The sequence below is a fragment of the Panthera tigris genome, chromosome C1 (genome assembly GCF_018350195.1).
Source record: "Panthera tigris isolate Pti1 chromosome C1, P.tigris_Pti1_mat1.1, whole genome shotgun sequence".
Classification (NCBI taxonomy): Eukaryota; Metazoa; Chordata; class Mammalia; order Carnivora; family Felidae; genus Panthera; species Panthera tigris.
This window is the reverse complement of record NC_056667.1, coordinates 194,769,312-194,781,487: the sequence shown is the minus strand read 5'-3', so window position 1 is coordinate 194,781,487 and position 12,176 is coordinate 194,769,312. Positions and strand designations below refer to the sequence as shown.

Here is a 12,176-nt window from a genome sequence, read left to right as displayed (position 1 = left end):
GGAGACACAGAATCGGAAACAGGCTCCAGGCTCCGAGCCATCAGTCCAGAGCCTGACGCGGGGCTCGAACTCACGGACCGCGAGATCGTGACCTGGCTGAAGTCGGACACTTAACCGACTGCGCCACCCAGGCGCCCCGCCCCCCTTTTTTTTTTAACAGGAGCACTTGATTTACTTTTTAGAAGTAAGGAAGTGTTTTTGTTGTTGTTGTTTTTCTTTTTTTTCTTTTTGTTTTCTTTTTGAGAGAGAGAGAGAGACTGAACACACAAGTGGGGGAGGCACAGAAGGAAAAGGAGAGAGAGAATCTTAAGCAGACTCCATGCCCAGCACAGAGCCTGATATGGGGCTCAAACTCAACATGAGATCATGACCTGAGCCAAAATCAAGAGTTGGATGCTTAACCAACTGAGCCACTCAGACGCCCCTCTCTGCCTGTTTTTTAATTGTTTTTTTTTTTTTTGCACTGAGTTGTATTAATTCTTCATTTATTTTACTTTATTTTACTTTATTTTATTTTATTTTATTTTATTTATTTTTTTAACCAAAATAATGTTTTACTGTCCATTTGCTTCCAAATCTTTTATGCAAGTTTCAACAGATTACCAAATGATAGTGATTCATTTTATTAACAAGAAAAGTAGTTCTCATTCTTTTGATTAAAATGATAAAGGTTAATATTAGGCAACAAAATAATCATAGGAAATTGAGAATGCCATCTTGCACTTAATAGAAAAATTCTGAGTAGCAAAGAGCAAGATAATCAGGCACTAAAGTAATTTTTTTTTAGTTTTTATATTTTAAATTTTTATTTTAAATTTAATTTTTAAATTTAAATTTTAATCTTTAAATTTTAATTTTTTTATTTTAATTTAATTTATTATTTTTTTTAGCTTACATCCAATTTTGTTAGTGTATAGTGCAACAATGATTTCAGTAGTAGATTTCTTAATGCCCATTACTCATTTAGCCCATCCCCCCTCCCACAACCCCTCCAGTAACCCTGTTTGTTCTCCATATTTAAGAATCTCTTATGTTTTTGTTGCCCTCCCTGTTTTTATATTATTTTTTCTTCCCTTCTCTTATGTTAATCTGTTTTGTATCTTAAAGTCCTCATATGAGTGAAGTCATATCATATTTGTCTTTCTCTAATTTCGCTTAGCTTAATACTCTCTAGTTCCATCCACGTAGCTGCATTTTCTTCATATATTTTAGATTGTAACTCATTATCGACTATGATTTGTAAACATTTTCTCTTATTCAGTAAGTTGCCTTTTCATTTTTTCCCCTGTGGTTTCCTTTGCTGTGTAGAAGCTTTTAAGTTTGATTTAGACCCATTGGTGATTTTTGCTTTTGTTGCATTTGTTGTTGGGGTCAAATCCAAAATATCACTGTCAAGACCCAAGTCAAGGAGTTGACACCTGTTCTTGTTTTGTTTAGTTTTCTAGGAGTTTTGTGGTTTCAGGTCTCTCACATTCAAGTTTCTATTCTATTTAGAATTATTTTTTGTATATGATGTAAGAAAGTGGTCCAGTTTCATTCTTTTGCATGTGGTTGTCCCGTTTTCCCCACATTATTTATTGATGAGACTGCCCTTTCCCCTTTTTATATTCTTGGCTCCTTTGTTATAAATTAATGGACCATATATGCATGGGTTTATTTCTGAAAACCTATTCTGTTCCATTGATGTAATAAACTCATATAATCGTTAATGGAAACAGACAAGCTTTGGAGCAAAACATGCCAAGATTCAAATCCTGATTATCCACTTAGAATGTTTTTGACCTTAGGCAAGTTATGTAACCTACCTCAGATTCATCACACACAATCCATTATGTTGGAAGAACTATTTGACATAACACACATAAAACACCTAGTAAAAGTATCTTTGTTCTTTAATTATGCAAGAAATGTTCAATGACCCTACATGGATGTCCCAAATTCTGACATCTTCCTCAGGACTGTACCTGTTTCTTAAATTCTCGGTGCCCCGCCCCTCCCCCCCATCTCACTCCATCCAAATGTCAAGAATTTTTCAAGGCTGCCAACTCCTCTGGAATATTTGGAGATCCCCAGAGAGGGAAATACGGCTGCCAGCAGGGCAAAAAAGGTAGAAAATGTTTCATCTAAATTAAAAGGAGTAATAGGTCTTAAGAAAGACATTTCCTTACCCCATCCAGTGTTTTATGTAAAAAAAAATAAAAAAATAAAAAAATAAAAAGGTTTTTAGTCTAAGGTAAGACTTGGGATGTCTAAAAAATACATGCAAAATATTTTTAAGATGCTTCATGTACAAAATTATATATAAAGAGAACAAAACAAATCATTACTTAAAAAAATGGTTTGTGGGGCACCTGGGTGCCTCAGTTGTTTAAGCGTCTGACTTTGGCTCAGGTCATGATTCATGGCTTTGGGAGTTGAGCCCTGCATTAGGCTCTCTGCTGTCAGCACAAGTCCATTTTGGATCCTCTGCCCCTCTCACTGCCCCCCTCTGCCTCTCTCTCTCTCTCTCTCTCTCTCTCTCTCTCTCTCCCTCTCTCTCTCTCTCTCTCTCTTTCTCTGCCCCATTTGTGCTCTGTCTCTCTCAAAATAAACTTTAAAGAAAAAATTGGTCTGTGACTCCTCTGAAAATGGGACTACTTTATTTATTTATTTTTAACATTTATTTATTTTTGAGAGACAGAGAGCACAAACGGAGGAGGGGCAGAGAGCCAGGGAGACAGAATCAGAAGCAGGCTCCAGGCTCTGAGCTGTCAGCACAGAGCCCCATGCGGGGCTGGAACTCAGGAACTATGAGATCATGACCTGAGCCCTAGTCAGACGCTTTACCAACTGACCCACCCAGGCACCCCAGAATGGAACTGTTTCAGTCTGTATTATGTAATTGTGCCCAATAAACCTGACACAAATGTACAGTGTGGTGCTTTGATAGATAAAGATAGATGCAGTTTACTAATAGAATGTAATCTCTGTTAGCAACACAGGCTATCTGCAGTTACAGAGTCTAGAATGAATGGGGGTTTCGAGGTGAAGAAAAATCTTAACATATGGGAACATAGAATGGTGCCTACCCTCCCCCTCCTTTCCTTTATAGTTGTTTTTATATGCCATTATCTGCTCTATTATAAAACTAATAAATTCCTTAGCATGTTAAACAATTTTGATAGGAAACATAACTGAAGTTGTAAAAAATCCTCAATTTTTTTAATCCTTTGGCATATTTCTGCTGATTACCATGTCTATGTAATGAATAAGTAATAGGTTAGAGTACTTAGTGGATAACATATTTGGTAATGAAATGTTTACAATATTTTGCTTGTGGCAGTAAACATATTTCTATATTCTATCTATAGATAATCATAAAAGTGCTGTGCTAATATAGACATTGGTGATATTGTATAATAGGTAAAAACTATGAAAAAAAATGTAAGTGCCAAAAATTCACCTAAGCTCTAAAAAGGACCTATTAAAATAAAATTATTTCTAGTATAATTCCCTTTCAACACTTTATTTGTAGAAATCCATAGGTATTTTTCTATTTTACCTCAATAAAGCTGAAAGATTATTATGTATATCCTCAGAATGGTGTCCTTAAGCATGAGAATGTCTGTCCCCAAAATCAAACCAAACATGCATACTTTCTCAAAAGTTATAACAAGCAAACAATAACCCATAGATAGATATAAACATTGCCAATACAGAGAAGGAAGAAATTATCATGAAACTATTAGAAATTTTTCTCAGAGACTAATCCTAGAGATAAAAGAATCCAAGTGATATTTACATATTGCTTTAATGGTGATATCTCTACTGAAATACTTTGTAACACCATTTTAGTGAATAATCTGTAACATTCATATATTTTTTTTAATATTGGGAAAAAAGATCTTATCACATGAAGACAAGTCAATTTGCTTAGGAAGAGGGAGAGTATGTTGTGATTCATTTGCTTTAGTACTTACTTTTCTGGTAATATTTAACATATAAAAGAGGAATCTAGAATCCTAATCAAAGGATAGAGGCATACTGTAATACCCTAGGTCTCATCAAGTAAAAACTGTAACTGTCAACTGATGTCTGCCTCAGAGTCTGACCCAGATCACTTTTATTTGTTCAGAAAGAAAAGATGTGTCATATTTATAGAGCAGGTGGAATTCTGGGTCACCATAAGCACAGTTTGCAGGAGAAGAAACAAAACAAAACAAACCAAAGAACATTAATGTGGCTCTCCTTGCCCTAGGCAGTAACACTTAAAATGTCTTCTGGGGAATTTCAGTGTTTCCTAGTGTTTCAAGGTCTCTTGTTTCAAATCTGAACCTCTTTGGGGAAGACTGCACAGAGAGTATCACTGTAGTAGGCACAGACACTAGAATGGTACATACTGCTGGTCTTTGCTTTTCTTAAAGGAAATCCAGGTTGTGTTTTGTTTTTTTTAAGCCAAACAAATCCTCTTAACTATTTTCTCAATGAGAAAATAAAATGAATCTAAGAATAATATCACTTATAAATTTCAGTAAGGACATAAAGTATTTAATAAACAGAAACCACAATGAACATAGCAATGCAGATAAAATGATAGTCCAGTAAAAATTACAATAGTAAGATATAGCTAAAGATAAAATCAAAGAATCTATTGGAACCCCTAAGTGAATTTATATGCCTTTTCTATTCTCTACTTTCAAAGAGATATTGAAGAAAAAATCTGATGACTTGTATATCTGCCTTAAAAAACAATTCTAATGAATCAACGTTGGAAAATGAGACAACATAATATAGCTGAAAAGTTAATGGACTTCAGAGTCCAATATTTAGAATGTTAGCATTACTATTATGTTTGACCTTATCTAGGTGTCTTAACTTTTCTCAGAGTCTGTTTCTTCATATCTTATATGAAGCTTATAAGATCTACATTGTATAGTTATTATGAAAATATACAGTGTATGTAAAAATACATTTTTAATTAAAAATATACAACTATTATTAGAATAAAAATGTTTATAGTCAATTTATTTATTTATTTTTTGAAGTTAAGGACCAAATAAATCTCTGATTTACCTCCATAAAAAGGAATGTTTTCTTTATCAGGATAAAATGTCTTTAATATTTCCATTTCTATTAGATTATTTCCCATTGAAACTGAAGTGAATTTTTAGTGACATTCTTTGCACTATAAAACTCATGAATACCTGATGGCAGTCAAATTCCATGTCCCCCTTATTTGAGCAGAACTTTTACTATGTTTAAACTGTTTACCTAATTAATAAAATATTAAAAATGTTATTTTCAAAGTTGTATTCCTTATCTTAGCAACTGATTCTAAGAATTTTCTGTCAATAAAGAGTCAACTTTTTTTTTTAGTTAAGGAGTCAACATATTTTTGATCAACTATATTTTTCTTATAGCAAGAGCAAATTAGGAAACATGGAGCACATTGCTGAGGATACGTGGTAGACTGACACTTTTGTCTGATGACCACTAGAAGATATTCAGAAGGAAGACAGGGAACAGTTGATCATAGCCAATATTATGTAATTGTATTTTTAAAGAAAATAGCTAATGCTACCTAATTATATGTTTTAAAGAAAATATAAGGTTATAGAGAATCCTAACATCTGACCCTAATTTATGCAGCATCCATTTAAGTTACATATGTGATTACTACAGGCAAAAATTAATTTACCTTCCTAAGAAGTAAATCTGTTAATATTAATACTCTCTAGTGTGAATGTGTGTAAGTATACACACACACGATGCATACACTCAGACACATTTATATGCGTGTTATATATAAAGACTTGTTAGCTGTTATATGTAAAGACTTGTTAACTTGAGGTACCCTAATTTCTCTAAATTGGGCTACAGTTAAGATAAATATTGGGTTTATCACTCACACAAGGTTGCTTTTGAGAATCAGTGGGATACTATTGATATTTACACTGGTACAAAATATGGATTGTCCCGACCAGAGTGAGGCATATGATTCACTAATGCTTAAGGGTACGTTATTTAAATTTTATTTAATTTTTAAATTTCATTTATTTGGCAGGATCTAGAGGCAAAATCATCAGATCTCAGAAATGTAAGAAAGACTATAGAGTTCCCTGCTGTGTCTATTTTTTATTACCATAGGTGAAGAATATATTTATGGGTACTTAAGCTGAGTTATTTGATAGAAGAACTACACTCACAACTAGTTAGAGGCAGACACATAATTAAAACTCAGATTGGTCTGACTGTGAAGCCTCTTTCCAGCACAATATGCCACTCTAAGGAAGAATCATGCAGATTTGAAAGGTAAACAAAAAATTATAATGTTAGAGACACTATTTTACCATGTTATTTAACATTTATTATACAAAAATGCCTTGTTAAAATTATCTGACTAGCCTGTTGTTTTTTGTTTATTTTTATTTCCTATGTAAATTAAAAAAAAATTCTATTTCGGGGCGCCTGGGTGGCTTGGTCGGTTAAGCGACCGAGTTCGGCTCAGGTCATGATCTCACGGTCCGTGAGTTCGAGCCCCGCGTCGGGCTCTGTGCTGACAGCTCAGAGCCTGGAGCCTGTTTCAGATTCTGTGTCTCCCTCTCTCTGACCCTTCCCCGTTCATGCTCTGTCTCTCTCTGTCTCAAAAATAAATAAACGTTAAAAAAAATTTTAAAAAAATTCTATTTAGCCTTTAGTGCCCATCAATAGTGAATTCACTCTTAAGTCTGATCCAATGAATCCTGAGACCCATCTCCAAATTATTTAACTTAATTTAGAAGTTTCTAAAAGTGAACTCGCTGATTTAAAGTCATAATGTTGGTTGCAAATTGTACCATCAGTGTTTGATAGAACTTTGGGTTGTTTCCCTTATCTGTATTGAAAATTATTCTGGATTCAAGAAAAAGAAAAAAGAAACCTATATCATAAAATTGAAATCCTTTTATTTGGTGAAATACCTATGAAAGAATCTTACAGATTTAGCATTCTTTACAATGACTACATTAGGCAAAATACCAGTTTAACTAAGTTTACAATTTTATTTTTAAATTTTTTTTTAACGTTTATTTATTTTTGGGACAGAGAGAGACAGAGCATGAACAGGGGAGGGGCAGAGAGAGAGGGAGACACAGAATTGGAAGCAGGCTCCAGGCTCTGAGCCATCAGCCCAGAGCCTGATGCAGGGCTCGAACTCATGGACCGCGAGATCATGACCTGAGCTGAAGTCGGATGCTTAACCGACTGAGCCACCCAGGTGCCCCTACAATTTTAAAGAAAAATATTGCTGTATATTTTTAGGAGGATGGCCTGCCCTTGACATTAAATGAAAAATGGTATAATAGTTTGAGAGCCATTGAGTTTTAATCATAAATTATATTGACTTTAATACATTTTTTTCTGACTAGATCTGGAGAGAAACAGATCAATGAAGGAAAAATGTTTGGATGTTTATAAAATCAAATTTCATATATTCTCTCACATTTTATATACTCCAGTGAGGATTAGCGTGGTTCAAATATAGCAATAAATTATAAGAATGTATCTTATTATATGAGTAATATAGTTTTGGGAGGCACTACTCTTTTATAGATAACTATTTAAGACAGGTAATTGCATTCAAGGCAATAGAATATAATACACTATGTTGTCTCTGAAATTCAAAATGAAATTATGAAAGCCAAATTATATGCTTTTAAATAAATAAGCCAAGTTCATTTGTGACTAAAAATCTTTATTATATTAGTCTCTATTAGTAGTGGGGGAATATCTGTTTCATTGTAGTATTTCCGAATCACAGAATAAGGTAAATTATAATTTTATTACATCCTTTTATTTATTTTTTAATTAATTTAACATTTATTTTTGAGAAACAGAGAAGAAAATGAGCAGGAGAGGGGCAGAGAGAGAGGAAGACACAGCAGAATCCAAAGCAGGCTCCAGGTTCTGAGCTGGCAGCACAGAGCCCAATGTGGGACTTGCACCCACGGACTGTGAGACCATGACCTGAGTCGAAGTCAGATGCTTAACTGACTGAACCATCCAGGCACCCCTGATTACATTCTCTTAATCTAAGCTTGGAGCTGGCACTTGAAGTGTCCTATGTCTTCTACTTTAAGGGTCCCATACATTTGTAATGTACAGGCAAATGACAACAAACAATACTCATGTTATAGATAACAGAAGACAGAACATTTTAGGTCCCTTGGTGTTTGACCCTTATGATCTTGTTAATAGTGTAATATCTCAGCCTTTTAAGAGGTTGCTGTGACTCACATGTGAAAGGAAATGCTGTCTTTCAGAAATATAGCTGAGTTGGCAATAGCCAGCATTATACCTAGGAGGGATATACAGCAATTTAAGAAAAGCCACTTAAATGGCTATTTCCTCTTTATCCAAAGGGTTCTCATAAAGAGTTGAAGGATTAACTCTTAGGGAAAAATGGGCATGTATCCTATACCTACAAATATCTGGGTTCATCAAAATTTCATGGAGTAGGAAATGTGTAAATAATATTAACTTTTCAGATTAGCTTGGTCTGGCAAAACATAATGTTAATTGTACAAAACATAGTGAATGGGAAATGTCTCAGACACATTAAACGGTAATGATTAGAAATATGTGTAGAAGTACTTCCATTGTAAAGGTGGACAGGGGATAGCAAAATTAAGTCTTAATTGAAAAAAATACAAAGTAAACAGTAAAGGAAAAAATACGGTCATTGTTATAAAAAACTTTTACACAATGATTTATTTTTCTGTGTTTTAGTTACATTTAACAAACTTGTATACCCAAAGAAAAATACATTGTATCAAATTTAAAAATGCCCATTAGTAAAAATGCAAAAATAAAAGCACTATAATCATACCATCCAAAGACAAGAACTGTTTAGTGTCTTATTGTATATTCTTCTAGAAATTTTTACACACACACACACACACACACACGCTTCTCTAATTGAGATTCTACTGTTTGTAGAACCCACTCTTTTAAATCTATGGCCTATATCTTTACATGGCAGTACATTTTTATCTCATCTGCTACCTAATCAGCCCATAACAAAACTTCTCAAGTTATCTGCAACCTGTCCATACAAATGGTGGTCAAAACTAAGGTTCACTGCAAGATTGCATTTCACATCTTGTTGTTATGACCAGTAAGTCTTTTTAATCAAAACAGTACCTTTTTTTCCCATTCACTTATTAAAGAAACATGCACGTTGTCTTAAAGAATATTCCCCCTTCTCAGTTTGACCAGTTGCATACTTGTGGTTTATGATTTATTTTTCAAGAGCAACTTCTAAAATATGAAGGATTTGGCCACCTAAAATATCCAACAAAACATTTATGTAAGATTTTAAGGTATAGAAACTAGTTCTTCAAGCTTGTACATCTACCATTCCTGCAGAGTTGTAAGAAAGAAAAAAGATAAAGAAAGGCAAATCAACCAAGGAACTTCTTTGGGGGAAATATTGAATGTAAATGCTAATGAGAAAAACATAGAAATTATTGTCTATTGTGTTTTTGGGTGTTTTATGTTTATTGCCATGACCAAGGTAAGTAGTAATGACTCAACAATTGATATCCACCCAAATTAGATGAAAACAATGGAGGCAGACGTCTCATTTTATTCTATTAAGTGGTTCTTCTTGGGGCACATGAGTGGTTTAGTGGATTAAGCGTCAGACTTTTGGTTTCAGCTGGTGAGATTGAGCTCCACAGGCTCTGTGCTGACAGCATGGAGCTTACTTGGGGTTCTCTATCTCACTGTCTCTCTTCCCCTTTCCTGTTTGCACACATTCTCTCTCTCTCAAAATAAATAAATAAACGTAAAAAAGAAGTGATTCTTCTTAAAATGGAAAACAAAAACAAAATAGAACATTTTTTGTTACAGTGATATTGACATCCATTTTCATAAATCCATGCCACTTATTTTTTGCAGAATAGATAAACAGAAGAAGTTTAGAGTTTAGTTCAAATCTACAACTAACAAAATGTTGGGCACTATTCTCAGTCATACATAAATCCTTTGCAATAAAAATATTCGGCTGAAGAAACAAAAATACAACTCTTTGTGTAGTAATGGCTTTTTCAGGGATATGTGAAACACTTGAGCCAGAAATTATGCCTTGGACTGAAATCTTAAAATGTTTTCTTGAGATACATATTTAACTGCCAGGCTCAAAAATATGATCTTACACATGCCAAAACACATCACAATGATGAGTTTGTGTCCATACTACAATTTAATTTTCTCAGCATAGATTTTTATATCTTTATAAAATTCCATTTAGGAAAATCTAGTTGAATTATAGCAACATTCCAGTATGCTATAGTACTTTCGGCTGTCAGGAAACAACCTTTAGGATGAAATACTTCTTAAGGTTTTTCTGTAGTTTTATACAGCAATATAACAGTCATAATCTTTAGAAGACATGGCTTCATTTATAGAAGTTACACAGATTTTATTCAAGAGCTCCTTAAAATTTTAAAATTTTATTTAGGATCATCTGCTATCATTATTTTTGATGTGTCTTTGAACAGAAGTTTATTTTGCAAGAGCAAGTAATTTTTTTTTTCTAAAAGAATGTAGCTGTATAGAGTAAATTCCTGTAAAAATGGGAACATAAGGCATAAAAAAATTTACTATTGAAAGCATGGACATTCAGGGAGTTCTTTTTTACTTTTCTTATCTATCATGTCTTATTGGTCAAATATGTATTAGGTAACACCTATGTGTTTTACTCTGGGCTATTTACTGTGATGAATGAAATTAATATATCTCAGGGCTATGACCACAGAAAGCTCATAGATACTACTCTAGAACAAGCAGTTAAGATCATAAATATTACTTTTCAAGCAAGGAAAAAAAATTAAGTTAGAAAACAATGAGTGATCAGTTTCAAAATTATATCTTAGCTAACAATGTATTAAAGAAACACTTTAAGAAGAAAAATCTCTAGGAAATCTCTTCTAACCCCTTCTAATCTCATCTTACTAGTTATATCTTTTAATGTAATACTTAATGTGTAGACCTCTTTTGTAGGTATATGATGCTTAGGCACGCTTTTGATAATAATATTTACTTCTGTCCTACTACAACTCTGAAAACGAATCTGACTCAATTCTTCATTTTTTCCTGCTCTATATCTTATCAAAGTTCCAAGAGTTTGAAACAGCACTTTTGTTAATACATCTCTCTTATCAGTACCATCATGCTCCAGAGGTGTGGGGTTCATATATTTCCAGACCATTCATTTTTGCGTTAGAGCAGTAGTTCTCAAAAGGCAGTGATTTGGGCAGAGATTTGACAATATCTAGTGAAATTGTCGACTGAAGGATGGGGGTGCTACTGGCATCTAGTGGATGGGGGACAAGGATGTTGATAAACACCCTAACATGCATGAGACAGTCCCCCATAACAAACAAGTGTCCAGCCTAAAATGTCAATAGTGCCACTGTTGAGAAAGTCTACTTTAGAAAAAATTTTGGAAATAATATTATATACCACAACATTATTAAAATATATTTCCATTTATTTATAGATACAAGTAAAATTAAAACAATTTAAAATGCTTAAATATCAATATTTTGGCATATGTTCTTCATTCTGTTACTAAGTGTAATATATATATGTATATGTATACACACACACACACACACACACACACACACACATATATTCATTTTTTTTTTTTTTTTGGTCAAATGGCATGCTGTGGCTGCTCGTCTCCAAAGATTAGTTGTTTGTGCATGGTTTATTTAAAAAACAAAGCAAAACAAAAAGCGTAAAGTTTTTGTCATGAGAAAAATTTTGTGACAGCTTTAATGCAATTTTTTCTTTGTTTTTCTTCTAACTGACTAGATCTGTGGTATGTGGATAATGTATCCTACATCCACTCTTTTTCTTCCTCTGTGTTGTCTCTCCTCTTACTTGTTTTTTTCCTGTTTCCTTCGGTTGGCAGAACTCCTCTAATTGCAGCTGGAGTCATCGGCGGGCTCTTCATCCTGGTCATCGTGGGTCTAACATTTGCAGTTTATGTAAGAAGGAAGAGTATCAAAAAGAAAAGAGCCCTGAGAAGATTTCTGGAAACAGAGGTGAGGTGTTTATTTCTTCTCTGCATGTGTTTGGGGCTTTTCATTAGGTTTAGAAGGTTTAGATGATACTCAGCTTTTTAATCCAAGTGAAATGCTGTTCAA

The 12,176-nt window shown here is 33.7% G+C and overlaps 1 protein-coding gene across 1 annotated transcript in view; it reads left to right on the top strand.

Annotated features, from left to right (window-relative positions):
• The window catches only part of ERBB4 (erb-b2 receptor tyrosine kinase 4), a 710,253-nt gene that overhangs the window by 483,462 nt on the left and 214,615 nt on the right, over nt 1-12,176 (top strand). Inside the window, exon 17 of the mRNA XM_042993912.1 lies at nt 11,942-12,074. Within this exon, the coding sequence (XP_042849846.1) occupies nt 11,942-12,074 (133 nt within the window). The remainder of the gene's footprint in view (nt 1-11,941; nt 12,075-12,176) is intronic.